The sequence below is a fragment of the Typopeltis vanoorti genome, chromosome 20 (genome assembly GCF_054136105.1).
Source record: "Typopeltis vanoorti isolate ZY-2024b chromosome 20, IOZ_Tvanoo_1.0, whole genome shotgun sequence".
Lineage (NCBI taxonomy): Eukaryota > Metazoa > Arthropoda > Arachnida > Uropygi > Thelyphonidae > Typopeltis > Typopeltis vanoorti.
The window spans coordinates 64,630,241-64,657,477 of NC_143568.1; the positions used below are offsets into that span (position 1 = coordinate 64,630,241).

A 27,237-nucleotide genomic window follows, 5' to 3' on the forward strand; every position below is an offset into this window, starting at 1 on the left:
CATCATATTGAGAGCATCAACAAATTTTAGATTTTTCATAGAACATTTGAATAAATTGAAATATTTTCCTACTTCTTGCACTTCAGTTTATTCCCAAAATTTATAAAATCCAACCATCAGTAAACACGCAGTGATCATGAAAATTAATTCAGTATACACAATGATGTCGGTTCAGGCATATCGCAGTCGATAAAAAATTCAGATAAAGTCATTAACAACAACTATAAACCCCATTTATTGCAGTCGATGAAATTGTAAACATAATGAGCTAGTAAGAGGATTGATTAACCAGGCTTACCTTTGTCTCAGGGCTTGCTGAGAATCTCACATGGCGTAACGCCTTTGATAGACATAGTTTTACTTCCATTAATGCGAATCTCATTGCAAGGCAATGCCTTGGTCCAGCTCCAAATGGTAAATAAGTGAATGGATGTCGTTTGCCTTTGTTTTCGGGCTCAAACCTATAAATGATTTAAAAAAGTAATTTCAACTTTTCACATTAGATTTCTAATTAATAATCAAGCTTTAAAAGTGACGATTAGAACAGCGAAATCAATCTAATTTTAGCATATTGGCTTTCCTAATACTGGCTTTGCTCATCTTCATAAGAAAGTTTGTTTTAAAGTTAATTTGTTTCATTAGTGAGTGTTATGTTATCTAAGTACAAATAAATTCTCTCTGCTGAGTTCTAGTATCTATGGATTGGAAGGAAATGCAAGTCTCCCATATCTCATTTATTAGATAGACTAAACTTATGATAAATATCCTTTTGAGGACAGTTCAACGTCATACGTGTCGATGACTAACATTTCTAAATAGGAAGAAAAAAGATTCTTACGACAATCACTATTTTTGTATCGGGTTTTCATTCATCTTAACTGTGTTTTAAAATAAAAACAAAATTCCCGGATCGCGCTTTTATTTATAACCATACATAAAGAAGTGATTCGATGGAATAGCATTAGAGGATTCAAGTGGAGAGGAAGGAGGAAATCTTGGAAGAATTATAGATACTAATTAATTTGATTTCTGCTGCTGTTCATCAGAAGTTTCACTTCTGATGAACAACACCGTTGGAAGTATTTGCAGTCAAATACTGCATAAAGTGAATACCACTGATAATCTCTACTACAGGGAACCGATTTCTGCTGATGAGAGCCAAGGTAAAGAGAAATATTTATCGTGTCACAAGTAATGCCTTAAGCGACTGGGGGAGCATAGCATCTTAGGTACTGAGATGAAAAGAATAGCTCATCTTTCAGAAGAAGGCCATTCCTTTCATCAAAGTAGAGAAATGTCGACTTGTTCTGCATTTCTTTTTTTTTTTTTTTTGGTGTGGTTAGAATTATGTCAGAAGAACTTCTATGAAGTCGTTGTATTATAAACAGGCACAATGGCCAAAACAAAGTTTCAATGAATAGAATTTGTTATTTGCTTGGCCATTTTACTGTTAGCGAGATTCATATCGTGTTAGATCAGATTCATAGCAAGATCCGTCCGTCTTTCAATACAATAAGAAATGTCGCGTCACACTTGCAACAGCGCTTCAGGGAAACTCACTTGCTTGAACAGATAATAGTTTCATAAGAGTAAGCAAGAAAACGTTTTTTTGTTTTTTTTAAACCAGAAACTCGATAGTGTTATGGTTGCATTTTCAAGAACTATCTGGAAAGATTTCAGAAAAATGTTTAAAATAGTTGGAAGATTGCTATTTAATCATAACTCTCATAACCTGTAGCTTTGTTCATTTGTGCAATGCAGTGTTTGTCAGATAAGAATGAGAAGCCGGTGAACTGTTCTCTCAGATGAATTGAGAAGTGGATTTTCTTTAATTTCTAGAAACGTTTCATTAGTTCTGTCATATGGATGAGAGTGAGAGAAAGAACTAAACTTAACTCCTCGGAATTAGCTGTGCAGTTTAAGGATGAAGATCTAACTTCAACCTTAAGATGAAAAAAAAAACAGACTCAGGAGAGGCACCCTTTTTTTTAAGCAGCACTTTATACGTAATCTAGAAATTAAAAGTGACACTTGAGTTTGTCTACTTTTGTTTTCCAATGAAGACGTTCATGTCTCCGCACTTTGTGAGAACAATGCTCCTTTTATTGAACTTTAAAGAGGTTTGAAAACGTTTCTCATTTAATCTCTAGAAGATTTTTCGAATTATATTAAAACAATGATATATTAAAATATATATAAAAATGATATATTAAAACAATGATAAAACAATGATCACAGCACAAATGATCTAAGGTTGACAAGGAGGAGTAGAAGTTATCTGTATAAATCCCAAACGCATTCAAGATTTCAATTGAATATACGGATGTCATTGGTATTGCAAAAATTTAACGAAAGATGAATCCTTAAAGTGCTTTTCTTGTTTTCTTTCTGCAGGTTGCAACTATGCATTGGCTGTTCAGGCGTTTCAAACATGCCGTTTCTCATTTTTCCAAGCAAAGGAATAATAATATTTTGAGATTTTGTAGACGCCGATTACTCTGCGCCTTTCATGCCCTTCTTCCTCGTCAGTGTAATCAAAGCATAAGAATATAATGAGACCTTTAAAATTAGAGCTTACTTATGTTTTCCTTTCCCCAATCCAAATAACACATAGTTTGCTGAACAACCAAAGTTTTCGTGAATTGCTGTCCTCGCATACGATTCTCGAGCTGCATCGATGCTAATTTAGTATTTCGAGATACGTTTCCCTTTATCTTTCCACAACAATTGTGTCTAATTATATTGACAAGAAAGATATCACTTTCTTTTTTCCAGATTTATTCAGATCCATTTACAGCTTAGTCATGCTGTAAATTCATCCTAACGATTTAATTCATCCTAACGAGCAAAAAGGCTGCTGTTGGGAAAACCTGGATTTGAATGGAGTCTAGAACGACAAGAACTTTCTTAAGGCTCGTAAAATGATGACGATTACAGCAGCCTATGTAGGCTTAGGAATATCACCCAATCAGGCGGGTTTTTAATGCCTCAAGACAGTAAAACCAGCTAAACAATACTCAAGAATAAGACATAGAAAATTGTAGTAATAAGTGATCGCTATCCTATTGAGACAGGTATTTATGTGCTACACACACACACACACACGCACCATGGCTGTACGTGTAAGTGCAAATGGATGACTTTCTTCGTTTATTCGTTGATTTCTTGCCGAGTAGCATTGCACACTGTTTTCATTCAAACTGATACTGAAGGTGTCACATTAATTCCCTGAGAAGATTTATATTGTGAAGATTCTTCAGTTGCATCTAATCTATCATCTTGTTCGTAGGAAGCAAACTGAACTTTCAGAAATGTGTTTTAATCTTGTTGCTGTTCTAATAACAGGTAAGGAAATTAAATTCAAGATTCAAGTTTTTCTAGTATTTCTTCTCTAATATCCCACAATGGATGCAAGTATTTTTTTGTAATAAGAGTAGTCTGTGAGAAGACAAAGGACATACTTTAAAATTGAGTATATTAGATCTTGCCAAGTGATTCCAATTTATATTACTGAATAATAAAGTGACATTGATTAGCTCGGCCATAATGATGCTGATATTGGCTCATAGTTCAAACTCCTCCCTGCGACCTTTTACCAATGGAGTTATCACACTTCCGAAACCAGGGACAATAACCTAACTTTTCGGGAAATGAGCAATCTTGAGGCACAGCTTCCCATACAGCTGCTTACTTCTGAACAACTTGTAGTTAAACAAAGACCGACAAGGATGTCACATACTCAAGGCTTAGAGAAGAGAAATCCGTTGTATTCGTAAGTTTTTGTTTATAAATGTGTAAATACTTTCTCAAAGGGTTTGACAAGTGCCATTTTTGGTGTTTTTTTACGATATTTGTAGAATGGCTAATTATCCAAGCTAAACCTTTAACTTGAATAATTAGGATAAAAAGTTAAAGGATAAATTTTTTTATCCTTTTTAACTCATCAATCCTTTTTATCCTAATCCTCAATCCTTTTTAACTTTGTAATTACACTACTTAACATTTTTGTGTTTCTCGAAGCGCTGTTGTTTTAAAGAGAAAGTTGGTTGCAATTCTGTTTTCGGTAATACTAACTACATTTGTAAATGACGAAGAAAGTATCATCAAACTGTTTCGTTATTATAATTTACACTAGCCAATTAAAGCGTGTCATTCGCTAAGTCACATCCGCTTATTTGCTAAGTCACTTTCATTGCAATTTAAATATGCTTCAGAGAAAGAGACAGGGGATACATACGTATTCCTTGTAGATCCTATCCACTTCTTCGATAAGCTTTTCCTGACATTCCGGATGTAAAGCCAAGTTGTGTGCAGTACAAGATATGGTAGATGAGGTGGTATCGTATCCAGCAATGAAGAACAGAAAACACTGAGCCACCAGCTCCTCGTGAGAAAGTTCGGAAAGTTAATTGAATACTAACGTTAGTCAATAGCTGATTTCACTCTATCGAATTCAGTGAGTATGAAAAGTGTCCTATGCATTATATTTTTTAAAACAAAGGTATCATATTGTTTTAATTGAATTAAAAAGTATTTTGAACCTGACTTATTTATAACTTATACAAAAATAAGAAATATTAAAAAGTAAACTGATAAAAAAATACCTAGAAGACAAAAATATAGAATGTATTTTTGATAATTATAAATAAGGATTTTCCTGTTAAAAAATTTTAGCTTTCACAAATCGTAAAGAAACGTTGTCAGGGACCGAACAAATATATCCAGGTCACCACTTATATTTCAATATAATAACATTCCTTACAATATGGATTTATACACTTTTGTTGGTGAAAATTCTGAATCAAAGATAAAATAGAACTTAAAAGTAACAAACACAAACTGTTAGCTACACGCAGGATGCAAGCAGAAAAATCACAGAAATATTCATCTTGGTAGTATTATCTATCATTAAAATAAATCTTGCTGATATAAAATTGATTTGAACGCAGAAGAAACTTCAGCGTAGCTGGACACAACATGGACTTCGAAATTAAGGAATTATTTTCTTTCAGCTTTAGTATGATGAGTACTAGTAATGAACAGCAGAATAAAGAAAAGTTCTTTCGTTCATTCTCTCTTATGTAGTCATTGATCTACGCCTAATGTATATTTCTTTCAGGCAACTAAAGCATGACATTTCTATATAGAACATCCTTGAGTATGCAGAGACTGATCATAGTGACGTCAGTGTGATATTCTGTACCGAGGACAAAGAAATAAATCTCATTGTGGAATCTTATTTCTGTGATAAATGAAAAAAAAAATCCAGTTATGAACAGCAGTCCTTCGAATTTCATCTAACATCAAATGATACAGCCATATCGTCAGTTTTGGAACACCTGGTGATACAATACATAAGCTATAGAAAGAAAAGAAATAAACACGACGTAGTTGCTAGTGCAATAAGAGCAAAAAATCTTGATTTCATAGAAATCTTCAATTCACGAAATACAGCAATATAATACTGACTTTCAGTCTAATTAATCACCTCCATATATTTATACTCTGGCAAATAAAAGTAATTGAGTTGGTAATTATTTAATCCATTTATATGAAAAACGCGTCATGGAATTTCGGTAATGTAAAAGTAATTAAATTGATGAAATTAAATAATTTTAATTTAATATAATTTTAATTTTGTTACAGTCGACCATTTTAATTCGTAAAATGTATAAAAACGAGTTTTTTAAAAGGTATACTTATGTTAGAGCTGGAGGAAATTAAATGAATCTTAACATTTATAGAAGCTAGACGTGTGCAAAACATTTCGTTGTTCGGCAACTTACATGTTTGGGTTCGAATCTCGCTGTGGTGTCGATGTCTATGAATATCTGATTATTAAGATTTAAATCAGAATGAAATAATAATTCAACATGCGATTTATAGAACGCAATTCTTGGATAATTTAGTGCCTCCTCTATTCATGCTGCTAACGTACTGCAGCCCTATAATGGAGAGATTTGCTGAAATATCAACTAAAATGTTATCTCTAATTTCTCCCATTTCTAGTGGTAAAAATAGATAAATCAAAATTGCATGTCTACAGCAGATCGGAATTAAGACGAAAGTTCAACTGCTTTGATAATATTATCACGAAATGCAATGTGTTATGATTATTTCTTATCATTACCTTAAGGTCATGTTATTAGCAATAATAAAAGTAATTGTAGTAACGGAAATATCACTGTGAAGTATCAACTATTATTTAATTATCAACTATATTATTGATACTTGAATTTGTATCAGAATATTGTGGTGGTGGTGGTGGAGGTGGACGATAGATGGCATTGATGAAGATTATTCGTAGGAGAGGTTCGGTGTAGTAGTTGAGACAGTTGTAGGTGTCCTCCCGCGATGAGTCTTCGGACTCCTTGGAGGTGTCAGGAATAATAATAATAATAATGATAATATTGTTAGCAAAAATGTTATATCTCTCATTGTTCACTTGTAACTTTGTTGAAATTCAATCAACTCCTTTTAATATAATTTCACCTACGAAATATTGCATGATTGTTATTACTATTATTTCATTGATGCCAATAATAGCCAGATTTACTGAAACACAGTTTTGTTTTTTTAAAAAAATTAAAATATTCATTCCATCTTTCTTTAAGTATTAGGCCTAACGACTTATTGCACACAAGTAACTGGACTTATGAACATAATTCAGGTTATGGATATTCTACCAATGCGATTAATTACTGGCTGGGGCGTCTTTTTTTAGGATAAAAACCTTCCCATATTCGTATGTGATCTGAGAAATGGCATTGAATTCAAAATCCAACAAATATGGCTCGACCTTTCCAAGATCTTTTCAACCACTTAACGGATTCGTCACGACTCACTGCAGAACGACTAAAAAGAAGGCAAGTTTTAACTTTCAAACAGTACCTGATAGTGCTAATGCATTATGTTCGAATAGTAAATAAAATGCTTACCTTTATATTTAGGATCATAATGAAACTTTTGATTATATTTGTCAGCTTCGGGTTCTGACATCTCGACTTCTTCGATCTGTGTTTCCTTCGCTGCTTTCATCATCATCTGAAGGAAGTCATTTTGAGGCTGAAAAAAAATTAATTATTATACAGTTTTACGAATTAAATGAATTTGTATTATTTTAGTTTCATCTTCAATGAATCGAATTTTAATGTAAAAATGTTAGTCGCGGTTATTTAGAATTTTAATAAAATTCTCTGTTTATATACCACGTGTAATTTGTTTTAAACGTACAATTGTTATTTAAATTGGTATGTTTAGTATGTTTTGTAAATGGCTTTAAATTATGCATAATATCAATATTCGGTGTGAGACCGCTAAACTGCTTAGTAGATTCTTGAAGGAACTCGAAAAAATTCCATTTCTAGCGTCTACACCAAGAAATGCTTTTTGATATCTCATCATTAGCCTATCCAAAAAAACTAAAAATATACAATAGATCTAAAACTTTGTGTTCGACTGGGATAAAATACATACCACGCGCAGTTTTTTTTTTAAAATGCAAAGATGAACATTGTTCATAGTACCTGCAAATGTTCACGAAACCAAATCGTTATAACTATGAATTTAGGAGATCAACCGGTATGCTAGAAATTCATATATGAATTGTAGATTTAACTGCAAAACAAGCGACTTCGATGATTTCAGCAGTTCGCCAGTGCAAATGTACCAGAATACAAAGCATAGCGAAATATGTGATGCCCTCTACTTCATTATTAGCACTGGCTGACTCCATAAATGAAGGAACTTAATCTAAGATATAGAATATTAATGGAAATGTACTTTGAAACAATACACTAAATGTTAAGAAACAAAAATCAACAAATAGATTTAATTCAGTCCCTCGCGTCAATAGCTGGTAAATTAAATTTAAAAGTGGAATCCAAAGATCAAAGTGGCATCAATAATTCAAATTAAACTCGATTTTTATGGGATTCATATAAGTAATCTTTAATTCACTCCGATCATTACACCTGCTACACTTCTATTTTACTGAACCTTTAAGTTTTTTTGCTGACAGTTTGCAGTCTTTTGTTTTCCAGTCTGTCAGGATTTCCATCTCAGCTAAGTTTCTTTGGATGTTAGTATCCAAACGTTGGCATGGTCTTCTTGTAGACTGCTTTCTATTAGCTACTTCTTTCAGTCCTTCACACCTCACCCGTTCTTTCTCCATGTCACAGTCATCTCAGTGTGCCAGTTCTGATTTCATTAGAGCTTGCAGACTGAGATGATAGTGATTTCAATCCCGTATAAAAGAATATGTCGAGATGATAGTCGTGTTTATTTAAATTTTAATTAGTTCAGAGAATTAGGGAAGGTAATAAATGATGTTGTGAATAATAAGATCCTATCTTAATAGTAAAAGGCTCAGACTTAAAAAGGTTAAACTCTTAATAAAATCCATTCTACACGTGCCAGTAGTTCAAATTTCGATTAAATATTTTATGTTTTGGGGAATTCTAAGTTCATTTAATACTCTACAAAAGTGTTCTCCATCTTTACCATTATATTTGGTCAGTACTGTATTATAGAAATTATATGCGTTTGTCATTTTTTGTTACGATATCTAAAGATCCGGAATTTGTAATTCTTTGCGATATTTACAAAGTGTTTAATTATTATTATAAATGTAAACTATTTAACGCAGAATTTCGGAAGCCTATTATCTAAATTGGCTTCCGAATAACAATGGAAGAATAAATTGCAAGATAAACGGGAAACATGAAAAAAAATAGTGACAACTGGAAGAGGGAGGAAAAGGTACACAATCATTTTATAAAAGTAGTGTTAAAATAAATCCATTTCAGGAGTTCATCGAGAGTTAGCAAGAGTAGTAAATTTTTAGCAGAAAATTAAATTGAATAAACGTTTGGATAGGATATTCAGAAGTCGGAATTTGATTATTTAAACAAACATCTGACTGAAATTAGCAATCTTAAACTTAATGCATGTAATTCACTTATGATCATTACCTTCACATTTTGTTTCCTAATACCTATCATTTGTAACACTACGTCTCGAAAGAAATTGATTGCCTCTTCCTGAACGACGGATATTCCAAGTAGCTTTCCAAGTGTTGGGAAGACAACTAAGGGGAGATATAAATTCTGCCATTAATTGGCATGGTTGATAAGTACTCATCTTGTAATTTGAAATTTTCAATAAGAATTCAACAGTAAAAAAAGCAATAAAATTTAAATACAGTGGTGCCTCGCAATTCGACAATTGAATTTCGGGGGGCCGGCGCACATGTGCGTGCATTGAATTGTGTGATGTCATTTGCTATTTGTCATTTCTTGCTGGGCTGCGTTGGTGTTTGGTGGTGTTGTTTGTGCTAATTTTCAATTCTACATTTTTCAGAAGGTAAAAATGTGTTCATCCGCAGTTATTATTTTTTGTTGGGAAATTTAAAAATAGGTCCAAAGAGAAGTTAACGGAGGAATAATTCAGGAAATAAGCACAGTTGGTTGAGTATAGAAGCAAGAAATTATAGATAAAGTGCGGAACGGTAGAGAGTTACAGATGTAGCTCAAGAGTAAGTCGTTTCTAGGTCAAATGTGGCATCTTTTTGGCAACAGAGAGACAGGATTATGGGTGTCTGCTGGTGCCATGAAGATTTCTGATAAATATAGATCTTCAACCAATGATAGGATAGAAAAGCTGCTTATCACCTGGGTTAAGAAAGACAGATGGAGGGTGATCCAGTAACTCAGGCAATGATCTGTGAGAAGGCTAGGTTAATTTTTGAAGAATTGCAGAAGAAAACTCCAGGATGTATCACATACCAAACTGAGGAATTCAAAGCAAGTCGAGGCTGGTGTCACCGATTGCAAAGTAGAAAAGGCATCCATAGTGTTCTCAGACAGGGAAAGCTGCTAGTGCAGATAAAGACGCTGCAGAAAGGTTTGTGAAAAAAATTGAAGATTTAATCAGGAAGGAAGGCTACCTACTCCAGCATATTTTTAACGGGAATGAAAATGGGTTATTTTGGAAACGCTTGCCAAATCGAACTTACATCACGCAAGAAGAAGTGAAGCTCCCAGGACATAAGCCTATGAAAGATGGGCTTACCTTGTTATTGTCAGCAAATGTAAGCGGAGACTTTAAACTAAAGCCACTTCTGGTCTACCACTCAGAACAACCTCGGTGCTTTGGGAAGAAAATCATTACGTCCAAACTGCCAATGATGTGAAAATCCAATGCAAAAGCCTGGGTATACCAGCAAGTTATCAAAGATTGGATTTTTGAGGTGTTTGCCCCGAGAATGAAGAAGTTCCTCAGAGACAACAATTTGCCTTTGAAAGCAGTGCTGATCCTTGATGATGCTAGTGCCCACCCTAAAGACTTAGAGGACATTCTTGTAATTGACTTTGGCTTCATCAAAATCTAGTTCTTTCCTCCAAACACGACGTCACTGATCCAACCCATGAATCAAGAAGTGATTGGGTGTTTTGAAAAACTTTACATCAAGGCTTTGTTCTCACGAGTTTTCGACGTGATTCTCTCTTCTGACAAGACCTTGAAGGACTTCTGGAAGACCGACTTCAACATTCTCCACGCCATTTACTTTATTAAAATTGCCTGGGAAGGAGTGATACAGAGAACCCTTCGTTCATCAGCTGGAGAATCAGAAGCAGCATGACAGCAGCTGCTTCTGATTCTCCAGCTGCTTGGTCCGAGTGATCATTTCTACTGCGGAGAATCTCGACATAGAAGTGGTTGATGAGGCTGATGTAGAAGAGCTTGTGATGGATCACGATGACGAACTGACCGTGGAAGAACTCGGAGCATTCAGCGAACAGCAAACAAAGGAGAGGGAAAGAGGAATTTCACCTGAAGAAGATGATGGCAGGGAAAAAGGGCCGATGCCAACAGCTGCCATTAAAGAAGTTTTATTCCATTGGTAGAAGGTGCAGTCTGTTTGAAATGGCACCCCAACACTGCTGATGTGAGTAGAATTAAAGGCTTGTTTGACAACACCATCACTTCAAAACCATCTTGAAAAACAGAGAGAGAGAGACAGTCCACCCTTTATCAGTTCCTCATTCCTGTTCAAGCAAAAAGGAGATGAGAAGAGATAGACCAAGATAGAGAAAACTCCCTTCCAACATCTAAGGCTCCTAGATTGCATGTATTGTGTATTTTGTAACTTGGTGTCTTATACAATATTAAAATACGTAAAGTAAATAATATGGTGTATATTTCTCTCCCCATTCCCCACCGTTAGCGGAAGTGGGATGGGGGTCCGACAAAAATTAATCTATTTCCATAGACTTATATGGGAAATATTACCCTCCGCAATTCGACATTAATTCGGCGACATATTAGTGTCGAATGGCGAGGCACCACTTTATTTTTCAGATAAGTATATTCAATTTTTGTCACAAAATTTGAAATCATTTTCATTCGTTATATGTTTATAAATCTATTTATGAATTGATCAAATAAGAGACCAGTACAGAATATAAATACCTTGGAGGCTCATGTTTACTGATTATTTTTTCCCCATAAGTGTGATTGACTAGCTTTGGACGAAAACAGGAAGGGTCAAAAGATTTCATCAAGCAGTATCAGACAGTGTCTCTGAGACTTTAAAGTTTACAAACGTGGCGAGAGTGTCTATGAAAATAAATCTCAAACTCCCAGAAATTGTCTTATTAAGTATCAATCTCAGAGCTCTTAGAAAAGAGTTCTGTGGTATGTAAATAATGCAGAACGAAGTGAACGGGATTTGCACATCTGTAACTTCTAGTCAAGTTCAGCACATTCAAGATTTAAACACAAACATTATTTGTTTATTTTGGTTCAAAAACACTAAGAAGGCTTAGTGATTTAGATCAAAACAAGATTAAAATAATTATTACTGATTATGATTAAATGAAGCAAAATTAACAGAAATAAACAGTTGAACTAAATGAATGATAAAAAAATTACTATATAATTTAAGATTTTCACATATATTCAAATTAATATAAACATGGAACCCAGCAAATATTATTCTTGTTATCGAAAATCAAACTGTTTTCTAATAATACGAAGAAAGAATTTGTAATTCTTACACGAAATTATGAAATATGAAGGAATATCTCTGCTGAATATTTTCCTCGCATTTACGATTATTGGGTTGTCGGGGTCATTTTGCGAGTCGATCTTCATTCCAAATAGACTGCTGCATAGGGCATCCATTGCAAATGTTCCGACTAATCTGAAAAATAAAATGATTTAAAGAAGTTAAGGTAGTTAGAATGTGATTAAATAGACTTAAAATATGTTCATTGAAATACTGAATTAACATATCTGCGTTACTAATGTGATGAGAGTTAGATACTTGAATCGCGAGAGTGTTATGAGCTGATGTCTTAATTCTGTTTGGTTTACTATAATTATTTTAAAAAGGGTGGTCTGAAAAGTTCTCGGCTTCGACCATAGGTGGCAAGGTGGCAACATTATCGGCAATGGTATTTTCTTCTACGTTGGTACATCCGTCATACGCATCCGTGTGAAATATCAAGTCATTCTATCAAGTAGTTTGCTTTATACAGCTGTGTGAAGCAAAAGTGTTGTCTGGATACTTTGCAATGGATAAAATTGAGTTTCGTACCGTTATACAATTCTTTGTAAATGAACGCCAAAAGAAATTCATTCGAAGTTCATAAAAGTTTATGGGCACACTTCTCCTTCGTTTTCGACAATTAAGAAATGTGCTGCTGAGTTTAAACCTGACCGTACCAGCCTTGAAGATGATCCACGTGAAGGACGTCCAAAAATTGTAACAGCAGAAATCATTGATCAAGTGCACGACATGATATTAGATAATCGGTATGTCAGAGTGCGTCAAATTGCTGAGACTATAGGCATTTCAAAAGAATGTGTAGGATATATTTTGCATGAAGAATTGATAATGAAAAAGCTTTGAGCAAGATTGGTGTCACGCTTGCTCAAAACAGATCAATAACGCACTCGCTTGAAAATCTCTGAACAGTGTTTGGAGCATTTTAACAAGAATAAAACTAATTTTGTGCATCGCTTTGTTACTAGGGATGAGATTTGGATTCACCATTAAACATCAGAATCCAAACAGCTGTCAAAACAGTGGACAGAAACCGGTTGTTCAGCTCCAACGAAGACAAAGTCGGTTCTATCAGCAGGAAAGGTCATGGGTCATGGCATCGGTGTTTTGGGATGTTAAAGGCATTTTGTTCATTAATTAGCTTGAAAGAATAAAACAATAACCGGGGATTATTACTCCGATCTTTTAACCAGAGTAGATGAAAAAATTCGTGAGAAAAGACCAAGGTTCGAGAAGAAAAAAATCTTCTTACATCAGGACAATCCACCTCCCCACAAAAGTGTTTTGGCAATAGGAAAATTAAGGGATCCACACTATTAATTGCTGGAACATCCACCCTATTCCCCAGAATTGGCTCCCTCTGACTTCTGTCTCTTCCTAAAACTAAAAGTCTTCCTCACTGGTCAACGTTTTTCTTCGAATCAAGAGGGATTGCAGCTGTAGAGCGGTATTTTGCAGATCTTACTGAGAACCACTACAGGGACGGGATAATGGCGCTGGAGCATCCAGCGCCATTATCCCGTCTCTCCATTTCAACATAAGGGAGATTATGTTGAAAAATAAAAATAAAAATAATTTTGAATTTATAAATTTGTTTTTCCACTGTTAGGCCGAGAACCTTTCAGACCACATTCGTAGTTTGTCAATAGTATACATCGATATATTTGAACCACTTTGTCTAGCTATCTACGTATTTATTGTTCTGGTCTGCAGGGAACGGTTTAGATAAGAAAACATGTTATACTCTTCAAACAGCGAAATAACTGCTTGTCTTTGCGAAAACATGGATTTGACTGAGTAGTATAGAATGACAACAGACAACTTCCGCTCACTACTTGCCTTAGTAGCTAATTCAATTAATATTTTACCAAGAATCTGCTACCAAACCAGGATTATTTTCAAATTCCATTTTTTCTCCAATGATGTTTATATATTTACATCTGCAGTTCACCTCTAAAATCCTCTCAATCTTGTATATATTTCTTTTGAATATGATGTTCACTTTTATTTTGCTCAAAACTAAATGGCATTTAGTTTTGAGCAAACTGACATTTTGAGCAAACGATGAAACTGACATCGTACTGCACATCGCTGTCGGTTGCTACATAGGTGATACAAATTCAATTTACTGGCTTCAAGATTATTTTAAGAGAAGAAGAGCTGATGGTGAAAATTCAAGTAATTGCACAAGATGACTTCACATCGGTGTCTTTTGTATTTTTCAATAAACATAAAATACAAATGTTCTATTGAACCAATCTGCAAAAGATGCGTTTTCATCTACGATGCACTGGTTCTTATTTTCAGAAATTAAAAGAAATAAATTTCTGAAATGTTACTCGATTACTCAAACGTTTGCTTTTCCCCAATGGCTAGACTGGGTGTTTCTGAGATTAAATAAATAACTTTGTTCCAGATTTCATTTTTCTGTTCTGTATAATTAATTCTATTTAATTACTTTATTAACGCTGTTTCTAGTAGCATCTTCTTCTTCTTCCTATCATGGAATATAGGCCATGTGGCCTGTTCCGGTCTCATGCCATCTCTTTCTTGGTCTTCCGATTCTTCTTTTTCCACTTATTTTGTATCTGTATAATATTTTTGGTAGTCTGCTGTTGTCCATTCGATTTAAATGTTCTAGCCATTTTTGTTTATACTGTCTTATGTAGTAATTAATTGGTTTGATTTTTAGAGATTGTAAGATTTCTTCATTTGTTTTGTGGTCCCACTTGATATATCCGGCTGTTTTTCTGAGGAACTTCATTTCTGCTGGTTGAATTCGTTTTTCATCTTTCCTTTTCATGGTCCATGTTTCGCTTCCGTATAGTAGAGTTGGTTTTGACAAGACATTATATAGTCTGATTCTAGTGTGTTTTTGTACCAGGGATGGCTTAAATATACTATTTATTATGCCATTTACTTTGACAAAGTTAATCAAGGATGTCTTTTTCTTCTTCGTATGATAGATCACATCCCAAGTATCTGAAAGTGTTTACTTGTTCTAGTATTTTATTATCTATCACTATTTTACTTCTTATTGGGTTTTCTCCTTTGAATGCCATTATTTTTGTTTTTTCTTTGGATATTGTCATATTATATTGCTTTGAGATATCATTTAATGATTTTAATGATCTTTGTAAATTATCTTCTGACGTAGCTAATACTATTTGATCATCTGCAAATAATAGTGTATCTATCTTCATTTGCGGGGTCATTTGTATACCAAACGGGTTATGCTGTTTCCAGATTGTTAATATTTCATTTATATATATATTGAAAAGCAGAGGTGAGAGGGTGCATCCTTGTCGTACTCCTCTTGATATATCTTTCCATTCTGAGGTGTGTTGTAATTTAACTGCTATTTTATTTCCTGTATATATTTCTTGAATAGATTGTAAAAGTTGGTTTGGTATGTTTAAATCGGTTAATATTTTAAATAATTTTTGTCGACTAATTTTGTCTAACGCTTTTTCATAATCAATAAACGCCACATGTGTTTCTTTTTGAAATTCTCTTCTCTTTTCTATTAATAATTTTAAAGTAAAAATTGGATCTATGCAGGATCGGCCTTTTCGGAAGCCATTTTGTTCTTCTAGTAATTTGTTTTCTACAATGCTGCTTAGTTTCTCTTTTAATATTCCTGCATATATTTTATATCCTGTATTCAGCAAGCTAATTCCCCTATAATTATTGCAATTGTCTTTATTTCCTTTTTTATAGATTGGGATGACCAGTGCTTTTTTCCAAGAGTTAGGGGTTTTTCCGGACATCCAAACCATATTAAAAAATTTCAAAAGTCTTTCATTAAATTTTTCACCTGCATTTTTGTATAGTTCTATATTTATATTGTCTTCTCCTGGCGTTTTCCTATTTTTCATCTTCTTTATTATATTTTTCAGTTCTAACATTGTGATATTTTCTATTAGGTCATTCTTTGTCTTATAAAATTTTAATTCATTGTTCTCATCTGTCCAGAGATTTTGGAAATAGGTCACCCATTTTTCTAAATCTATTGTTTGTATTTTTATCTTTTCTTTTATTTCTTTATTCATGTATGTTATTACTTTATAGGTTTTGGGTTGTGGCTTAAATAAATCCTTTTCTAGTTCTGTTACGAAATTGTTCCATCTTTCTCTATGTTTTTTCCTTACTTCTCGTTTTGCAATTGCACTATTTCTTTTATACTCTATTTCTGCTTCTATTGTTTTGGAATTTAGCCATTTCTGGTAACTGCCCTTTTTGGTTTTTATTATATTTTCTATTTCTTTGTTCCAGTCTCGTAGTCCTCTTTTTCTAATCCATTTGTGCTTTATTCCTAAGGTTTCTGTTGCTGCTTTTGTGAGAATTTGTTTCAAATTTTCCCATTCATCTTCTATGTCACTTGATTCATGTGTGGTTTCTGTTTTTAAGTTTGTGCATTTTTGATATTGTAGTCTAACTTGAGGATCCTGTAATGAAGAAATTTTGTAGCTTGGCTGGTAAGAATTTTCAATTCTATGTGTTTTTAGCCACTTTGGTTTAAAACGAATTTTTGCTGATACCATATAATGATCAGAGTTTAATTCAAAGCCTCGATATGCTCTTACGTCTAAAATTAACTCCGCTAATTTAAAATTAATAACGTAGTCAATTACTGATTTGTATCCTCTGGCTGACCAAGTATATTTATGTGTTTAAACATTGAATTCATTATTCTATTATTATTATAAATGACAAAATCGCGCAATCTGCGACCATTTTGATTACATGTACCTTCGCCAAATTTACCTATGTTTGTTTTGTATTTTTTGTTTCCTATTCTGGCATTTAAATCTCCTGCTAGCAGTAAATAGTCAGTTTTGTTTGTTTTATCTATGGCATTCTGTAATTCTTTATAAAATATATTACTGTCTTCTTCTTTTCTCTCTTCTGGTGCATATGCACCAATTATTGTTATGTGGCCTCTTAATGTCTTGAGTCTAATTTCTATTAGTCTTTCATTCAAATAGTTGCAATATACAATATTGTTCTTTATGGATTTATGTACCATAATCATTATACCTGCTTTTGCTCTTTCTTCTTTTTTTACCGCACTGTAGATTTGTATATAGTTGTTTGTTTCTTTTGTACCTTTTTGTTTTTTCTTTGTTTCTGTTACTATACATATCTTTATGTTAGCTTGGTTTAGTTGTTTATCAAGTTCTTCTTCTTTGTGTGCAATGCTTCTCACATTCCATGTTGCAATCTTCATTATGTGTTCCTTTTTCCAATTTCGTTTACCGTTTCCTGGGTTGTGGTCTTTTCCCTGACAGTCCGTCCGGCTTGTCTTACCACTGGACTTACCCAGCGACAGGTAGGGCTCCTACCTAACGCCTCTGGACAGGCAGATCTAACAGCATTTACTCTGTTAGGGTGTTAAGGTTATACCGCCCATACTCGGTCGCCAGTGCCTCGTTTGTACTTTTAGAACAGGATGGACCACGGGAAGGTGAGGTTGACATTTGAGTGGGAGAGGCTATGTATTGCGCTTCACCACTCCTTCCACCCCTTTCTAGTAGCATAATTATGAAAAAGATATGGTGATGCTTCAGACAGAAAATATGACCCGGTGAGGATATGAGGAGTGCAGCTGATGTGTGTTCGGTGGTGGGGGTGGGGGTGGAAATGGAGCGTGATCTGTTCGTTGCCCGATGGTACTAGCCGTTCTTGTGTTGGGTGAGGGGAACGGAGAGCTGAGGGTATGGGGAGAGTGTAAGTGTTCGTCATCCCTTCGGTGTTTCCCCCGGTCGTGTGTGTAGCCGGTATGTTTTTTGTATCCTTAGCCTCGGGAGGATTCCGTCTTGTAAGCAGTTTTCCATATCCATCCATTTCTGATAAATAGCATTCTACTGTTCGCGAGATAACGTAACTCCTGTGAACCTGTCTTGCAGAACAATACCTGGCGCCTAGTTTTTAACGCCACTTGTAGGGTTTTCGTTTTCGATCGCAAATCTTCTAAAGAATGTATACCTTAGAGCTTTTTCCTCCTGCTGCCATCGTAACCGCTACGCATAAACTGATTTCTGGACACTTTCTGTAATGACTGACGTAAACGCGACCTTCTTACGCTGCTGTCTTTGAAGTGATCAGTAATAGACTTGGAAAATGAAGGCGTCTGTATGGATTCATCACATCACACACCACCGCTGTGGCATTTGTTCGTGTTTCTGCATGTTTTTATTGGGGTGGAAGGGAGACCCGTTCTCCAGGTGTTTAATTACTACTTATGTCGTATTGCTGAGAGAGGTCATGTACGTGTTTGTGTGTAAGATCTAAATTTTACACAAAATTTAGATTTTACACATACATTTTTTTAACTATCGGATCTTTTCAAGATAGGAGTGAGAAGTTTCTTACAGACATAGGTTGTTTTACTGTAGGACCGCACGTCTTAGAATCTTCAAGCAATGCGGAAATAGTAAAATTAGCCCACTTTCATTTAATGTTATCTCACTGTTACATTATTTAATTTCAACCCTTGGACAAACTAATGTATTGCTTTAATTGAAGTCGGAAAAAATTATACTTATAAGCATGACTGGAAACTTGGGCGCTTGTCATTCATTTGCATCTCGATTACAGATCGTGGCTTAAGAGACCAATTACGAAAACTATTTCTTTTAACTTACCCTTCTGTTTATGAAGAAATTAAAATCCTTGACTAAAATATCTTTAAGGAGCTCAGGTTCCGCAAGAATGAGACCCGGACTTCTACCTTCATATGTCCTATAAAACAAAATTATAGAACTGTTTTACCTTACACAAAACTTCAGAAACCTTAAAATTCTGTAAAACAATACACATTTGGTTGATGTTGTGATATCACATATAAACATTGAAAACAAATAACCTATTGATGCATTTAAACTGAGAAAAAGAATGTAAATAAATTGGGTATCATCCCACAATTTTGTTTCTCTGAGAAGTCCGTTAACCAACTGGCTACCTTTCATCGTACCCTTGCGTCTCTGAAGAAAGATCAGCTTCCCCATCCCACTGGAAAATCATTTCATGAACAACAATGTTTCCCGTTTATTTTTTATTTCTTTTTATATTTATCTCAATTTAAATTCAAACAGCGCTTAGAAACATGTCGTGTTGTAATAACTTAAAATGAAGTCCAAAGGTGATACCCCGGAAATCCCTCTCTTCTCTCTCTCACATCCAAACCTATTTTCCCACATACGTAGTGATGAACAATCGGCATCTTGTTAAGTAGCAAACAGCTGGGATATCATCATAACAGTTCTTTAAACATGATGAAGAGGAACATATTTATACCAAACACAACACCAAGAAAGGAAAATGGAACTGAAAAAAAAATTAATCGTCGTCGTGATAACCAGCATTACACTACTAGCTGTAGACAAATGAAACAATTTATAATTTTCCAAATCGTACTCAACTGCCAGCAGAAGTTACACAAATTTCTTTCTAAGAGACACTCACTCAAATCTAGAAGGTATTGTAAGAGGTTATCAGAGGAGAAACAAAGTTATCGCCTTCAAAGAAGTTATCACGGAAAACTAATAAATGTTTTCTAATTTCCAGAAGAAACTATACTGGTATCCCCTACCAGTTTGTTCTCGTGACTTTTTTCAGTTGGCAAACTCTTAAAACTCCTACCTAAGATGCTATTCAGCCATATCTAAAAACTCATGTAAACGATTTGATCCAGTATGATAGCAGAAATGCAAAATTAAGAATCAGACTTACCAGCTTTACATCCCTCTGTACCAATGCGCCCACAAACGAACCACACTGTCCTCTGAAAGATACGTTTTCCAAAAAAAAAAAAAATTCAAATTATTCTGATACTGTACGAGTATATACAGTACTTTGGATAGTTCTTGCATGAAATTAGAATTTATAAACAAAATTCACCTCCTCATCGTTAACTGCTCTTTATTATTAAACATGAAATCATGGAAAACTAAATTTCACACGGTAACATACCTTGTGCACCCCCCCCCATATGTGTCTCAGTTTAGAAATGCTATGTTGAAGATATGTTCATTATTTCGAAACGTGGGAAGCAAAAGAAACTGTTTATTATTATTTATCAGTTTCTTTCAGAAACTGATAAATAGATTAATTTCAGAAATAGGACATCTGTCGCAATAGTAAATACAGTTCTCGAATGAATGAGAAAAGGATAATAGCTTCATATTCCTAAGTATAATAATAAATTTCGAACAATAGACTAAACGTTGGTATTTACCTTAAACCTACTTATGTAGAGATACATGAGTAGGTTTATACATAAATATATATATATATATATATATATATATATATATACAACCTCCATCATTCCTTGTGGACCACAAAATTTAGACATCCACATTAGACAAGAGGATTCAAAATCAAAATAAAAGTTTCCTAACAAGGATTAACAAAAGGCTATGAGGCCAGTGGATTTATGACCATAAATCGAGTGTATTCTGGCTGATTTGTATCTTTTGCGGAATGAAATATTAAAGTGTCCTGGAGAAAAACCTTTCTACCTCAGTATAAGACTGGCTACATGACGCTGATAAAAATTCTTAAATCCAAAATCTTCTCCGTTTCGAGAAATTCACAACATGGATCCTAATTTCTATTTATACGCTACATACACTCAGGTCGTCAATACAAACAAAAAATCGATCTTTGTCCGTTATACTATTCTGGTAACAAAACCATCTTTATTACCTCGACATCGAATGCAAACCTTCTCATACTATTTACTTTTTTTTTAAAAAGTATTGTTTTGTTTCAGGAGTTAATACCGGGAAGTTATTAACACTGAATCTGTACTCACATGTTAGTTAATTCCTCTACTCATTTACACCGGCAGTTACTAGTCAACATACATTTACTCTTTAACTCCAAATTATTAACTATTGATCTCTTTTCTTCATTCCATAATATATTGGAACAGTTGTCCCCATTCATTTCTCTCGACTCGTACAACCTGCAAATCTTCAAGAAACACATCAACAGTTTCGTTCATTCTCTCTGATCTGTCGCGCACACACATCATTGTTGTTTGTATGTATCGGGATCTCTCGTCTTTGAAGTTAATAAAAAAAGTAGATTCTTTTAGGTAATTGTAGCAATTATCAGCTATTTTGTACTTCTTTTCTCATTCCCATTCTCAATGAAAGGTCTTGCATTTAGTCAAGAGACAAGTAGAAGTTGTGGAAATCGATTACTTCAGACGAAGTATGAGCAGCGCCCATACGGTGGTTAGAATTAATACAGACACGCTCAGAGAAGGAGAGAAGAATGCTGGTTATTGAAAATTATATACTGGTCATCGGTCTTCTTCTTTTTATCCATCCCCTTGATGGAGGAAAAGAAGAAGACCGATTGCTATGTAAAAAATATCATTGTGGGAGCGATGGAGAAAAGAGACTTACAGGATGAGAATTGGAGGAATCGTGTGGAGCGGAATATGAGTAGAGGCAGCTACAGTGGAGACAAGTGGAGAAGCCTGAAAGCAGAAGGCGTAAATAACCGCATCATATGCTTACCCAAACATCTTTCCGTATTTCCGGTACATTTCTAGTTGTTTAATATGCATATCCTACAAAAATAATAAATTAAAATTAAAATAAGAAAAAATATCTCTTAGTGTAATTAGTGCATCAAAATTAGCAAAATAACTAAAAATTTAATGGAGAATGGGATTGAACATACTAATGATAATAAGATATAAACTTATAGCTAGCATTAAAATAAAATCAGGTAGATTCAGATGTTATTGTATTCAGTATAGGAACTCACGTGTAGGCAGATAAAAAAGTTTAGAATTTTCAAACGTGATCAAAACAAATTAAACAACAAGCAGGTAGTTCCTTAAGTAGGAGACATACTATCATCTCCACATCACCGATTACTTTTTTGCTTCCGCAAAATGCATTTTTCAAGTAAAAAAGAAATCAAGCAAAATAGTAAGTTGGAGAAACAAATTCATCAAATGCAAAGAACACAAAGACATCAGTTCTACTAATACTGTGATCCAGATGGTAAATGAATGTCCCGCGTAAGACCAAAATCTTAATAGGGAAGTTTGAGGTTTGCCGGAAAAGATCCATGTTTGGTCGTTAGGATAGGAATTCCGCAGTATCTAATTCTTAGAATATTCCAATACGAATGCATTGTAAATTTATAATCTTCTTTTGGTAGGATTCATACACACAAGACGTCATCACTCCCATACACGCATACAAGAGGGTGCGAAACTCCCTTTGTAGAGCATATTCCTGTGCGGATAAAACGAAAGAAGAGATTTTTGAAGAAATGAAGGTTGTAGGATAAACTGTGTGAAAAATATGTTCCAGAACCTATAGGTGGAAGGCATGGAAGTGGAAGACGAAAAGTTGGTTCAAGGTGATTGGCAGTTGCTTTTGTTGTTACAGGAAGAAAGGAAAGTGAAGAAACATACGACAGATATAGAAGTCTATCAGAAGTTCCTGAAATGGGTTCTTAGAGAAACAGGATCATCAGTAAGTTATTCGGATTTCCTTCTTTTGGATAGCGTCAAGAATGTTTGGAGGAATTTTGTTGCATCCATCCGAAATTTCATTAAAAATATTCGAGGATAGGATGGATTTGGAATTGTCGTGTTAGAAGTTGTACGTACGAGAAGTAATATCTGGAAGAAAGGGGTTGTTAGTTTTTTGGAGGTCGAGGAGGCTCTGAATTTTATGTACTCATGTCAAGAAATGTGGGAAGTGTAAATCAGTCCAAGAGGAGAGTCGAACTTTGAGCAAAGATAGCATATTCGATTATCAGTGATAAGGTCAGGTGCAGTGCGGTCTTTCTGGGTGAAATACGACAGGACAGTATTTTGTTAAAACTGAATTTGACATCGTTGTCTTCATCCACATTAAATATCGCTGGAAAAATTACTTTATAGAAGGCACGTTTATTATCTGTTATCACCACTACTAGATAGTGGTGATAACAAAATCGTGCCAAAGACCTAGTAAGCCTTCGTACCGAAGGCTTACTAGGTCTTTGGCACGATTATTTATCTTTCAGAGATAATATTTAATGCTAGGAAATTTAACACGAAACTCAATCTCATATCATAGAGATCAATCAAATTATATGATACCAAAACTATACGATATCATGATAACATGGTATTATGATAACTATTTGATACCATAATATCAAATTTAATATCACTTCCCTTCACTAACAATTAATGAAGATATTACAACATTTATTTCATTTGAGCTAAATAATATTCATATTAATCTATCAGGCCGAAAGAGGATAATATCTTCAATAATGCAAAAATACTTTAAATTGAACGTCTAGTTGTCCTATTAGTTCTCTCTTCTATTTAGAAAATCGTTGTGATGTTTGGAATTCAATCTTTGCAAAAATTTAAATAACGCAATTTAGCTTACACTATATTACCAAAAGTGTTCGGACAGCAAATGTTTGTATTTCCCTTCGCTATAGCGTTGCTGTCAATCCGAGGCCAGGCTTCCTTTCACTGCTATTACAGCCATTACACTTCGGGATAGGCTTTCCACTTAGTTCTGGTAAACTGCTGCTGGAATTCGTTTTCAATCCTCTTGTAGTATGGCGAACAGCTGACGAGTGTTAGTTCGTGAGTAGGTCTGGCACACAATCTCCAGCTCATCCCAAAGATGTTCAGTAGATTTGAGATCTGGGCTTTCGGCTTTAATTCTTTCTTCTTAATGTCTTCAAACCACGGAACTAGGGGCCTTCCTTTGTGAGCAGGTGCTATATTGTGCAGATACAGGAAAGGACATATTCCAAACTGTTGTCATAGTGTGCGAAGAATAGAATTGTACAAAATGTCATGGTGGGCATGTGCGTTTTTATAGATCCGAACACATAAACCAATGGGCCCAGTCCAAACCAGAAAAACAGCCCTAGATCATTATGCTACCGCGTTATAACTTTCACGGTCGATACAAGACTTTCTTGTAACTATCGTTCACCAGGAATCCGCAGGTCTAGACACATCCATCGGATTACGAGATCTTATACCACGATTCATCGCTCCAAAGGACCCTCTTTCATTGATCGACGGTTCAATGACGGCGTACTTCTCGCCATTCCAGACGACGCAGGGCATTGGCGGGTGTAATCAAGATCGCGCGAGCCCCAGAATGACCATGAAACCCAGAGCAAACACGTCTTGGCGAATTATTCTATCACTGGCATCCGTTCTAGAGTTCATGTGGAAGTCGTTTGCGATGGTTGCCAAGCTGCTGACAATAGGCTTGAGAGTTCACTGGTCACGATTTGTCAGTTTTTAGGCCGATTAGTTTAAGTTCCGGAGAGGGGTGGTGGTTGGGGGGGGGGTTATCACTTTTCTGCCTCACGATAACCGCAGTGATAGTAGATCAGGTCACGTAGAATGTGGCAGAAATCTCTAGGATTCAATGACTTAATTTGTGGGCTTCGACTATTATATCACATTCAAATGCGCTCATCCTTTTCAGAATCAATTTCAATAAAAATGTTTATCAATTTATTAACTTAATTATTATTATTTTCTTTAATCAATATAAAGGTCAATATTAATCATGAACGATGTGGACGTTTCGTGGAAACATCAAGCACCTTACCTTTCCAAATAATTGATGAAATGTCCCATGCAGCAGAGAAGGTTTGTGACATGGAATACTTCTTGATTGCCAAAAGTTATGATTCTTGGTAAGATAACTGAAATCAAATAGAAAAACGAGACGTGAGTAAAACTTATATAGCATTTCGACCATTGTTTCACTCGAATATTCATCGGAAGAAGGAATTTTAATATTTACTGATATTATTTTTGTTAAATTGTATATGTAGTTTTTACTCTATGATATTGCTCGAATTTTATTCTGAATTCTGCATTCTGAACAGGTAAAGGTTTAACATCAACCAAGTGACTGTTCCTAATTGTGGGTTTACTGCTATCACAGTACTTTTGTAAATAACATTTTGATTTAGTGAGATATCAATTATTTTTAGAGATGAAGTAGGAAAGCAGTCTAGGAATAAAATCTACATAGATTAAAGGTTACAACTTATAGAGGTGTCTACAGGGGCTGCGGTTGATGGGTATTTGGAATTAAGGTTGAAACAGTTATGAACAGTGTGTTATATCTGTAAATTTCGGATTTTCTGAGAGGTTTGCTGTTTTTCAGGATTGAGCTTCCGAAAGGAAAGATTGTATTGGTGTTGTGCGTGTTGTACTGGTGGGTAAGCTGTTTGACTGTTACCCATTGTTGCCGAGATACCAGTCGTGACACCCGACGCTCATCTCTAGGATCAACTATACGTGGTCAATCAATGTTAGACCCCTTCTGCTGGATGTCTATTCATTGTTAATCCACTTCTGCTGTTACACCCTTGATACAGTAGTATGGAAGCAACCAACAAGTGCGGCTGTTTCTGCAATACTGGAACCTGCCCTCCGGACACCAACTATACGAGTAGACGCAAGATGTGCGTATGTAGTAGCTGCACGTGACGTTGACATCACGCTTTACTTTGTCATCACTCCGATTATGTAAATCGAGGGGTGTACCTAATGCAAAGCTAAATTAATGTATATATGTAACTCTGGTAGAAATTCATTTGAATGATGTGCACTGCGGATGTGTCAAGGAGCATGAAGAGGAGGGTGAGGAAGAGGAGGAGGTGGAGGATTAGTGAAGCAGCAGTTGCAGGCAATCATAAAAAGGTGAAATTAGGTTCGGGAATTCATTCTTCTATATAATAATATTCTTCATTTTCACACTCCGCTGAACAGAGGTGTTTTAGTCTCTATGCGTTGAAGACAGTTTTATTTTGTACAATTTTGCCTTTAAAATGGTTCAAATGAAATGAACAAAAAGAAAAAAACAATAATTCTAAACACTTGTTCTCCTCAGATTTTAAAGAAAATTCCTGAAGGAAAACATTCGTGTTTTAAATAATACATACAGCACTCTGAAGTATGGAGTGATTAATAACATGAAATTCCAAGATTCAAATTATAATATTTTGGAACAAATTTTTACTTCATTTTCTATTTATTTAGGAATATTAATTTGTGTTGTGTTGAATTTGCAATAGAAATAAAATCAATATTATTTTTTCCACCACAGATCGATACTGGGACATTTAGCGAACACATTAAAATGTTTGAATTACTGCCTGAAATAAAACCACGCAAGATGCGAAATATTGATTCCTTCTTAATGATATCATGGGTTTTCGTAATACTGGTGTAGGTAAATGTATAGTATTTACTACATCAATTATAGTTTACTTATTTTCATAATCCTTATTAATTTTATTTGAGGGAAAGTGGTAGATACCTATGGATTATAAATGTTTAGCACAATTTATTTATTATTATTATTTCATATTTCTATTATGATTCTGGAAATTTGCAGCAATTACAAATGTGGCTGACAGCTACTTTTTTTTTAAATACTAAAATACACTTTTTGTAATAGTAACGAAGAGAATTAATTGTAAACAGGATGCTTTTACTTACAAGTATGACGCGATCAGAGTCACCAACTGAACCACCACTGCATATAAAAGCCAGTTTGGAATGCTAATTTCGAATATCTCCATTGCGAAGGATGTCGTCGAACTCCCTGTCGTGTCTTCTACATCAAATGAAATATCACGGTAGTGCTTTCCCACTGGAGATAGCTGCTTTATTATCTGTTCTATACGCAATACATACAGCGTTTGTGTGCCCTCTTGAGTGGCGTCACTCTGTACAACACAAGACAGATGACGTCATCCCATTTAACGAATATTGCATGACATCCCTTTTTTTTTAAAGTATCAGTGTTGAATATGCGACTATGATTGTCATTAACACACACGCTGAGTTTTTTTTTTTTTTTTGCTTCGAAACTGTCTCCGTTGCAATAATGTTGTTTTGCTAAAACGTCCAAAAAGGCGATATTGTCGTTTACGATAACATTCCAAATGAGGTATATTAAGAATATCCCTGAGTAGAATGGCAAAGAAGTATATATTAGACTATCCGTTATGAGACCTATAGTTTGTCCAGAGTTATTTAATTTTTTTTTTTTTTTAATATTAGTTAATGCAACGTATGAACAATTTTGATAATATAAAGATTCAACAATGTTTTTTCCTGGAAAACTCTCATG

General features: G+C 34.7%; 1 protein-coding gene across 1 annotated transcript in view; it reads right to left on the reverse strand.

The window, feature by feature from the left end:
* Positions 1–378: 378 nt before the first annotated feature.
* LOC150095512 (cytochrome P450 3A8-like) overlaps positions 379–27,237 on the reverse strand; it is a 103,174-nt gene continuing 76,315 nt past the window's right edge. The window contains exons 12-15 of the mRNA XM_090410697.1: positions 21,607–21,659; positions 18,718–18,814; positions 6,939–7,065; positions 379–461 (exon numbers count right to left, since the gene is read on the reverse strand). Of these exons, the coding sequence (XP_090266823.1) occupies positions 379–461; positions 6,939–7,065; positions 18,718–18,814; positions 21,607–21,659 (360 nt within the window). The remainder of the gene's footprint in view (positions 462–6,938; positions 7,066–18,717; positions 18,815–21,606; positions 21,660–27,237) is intronic.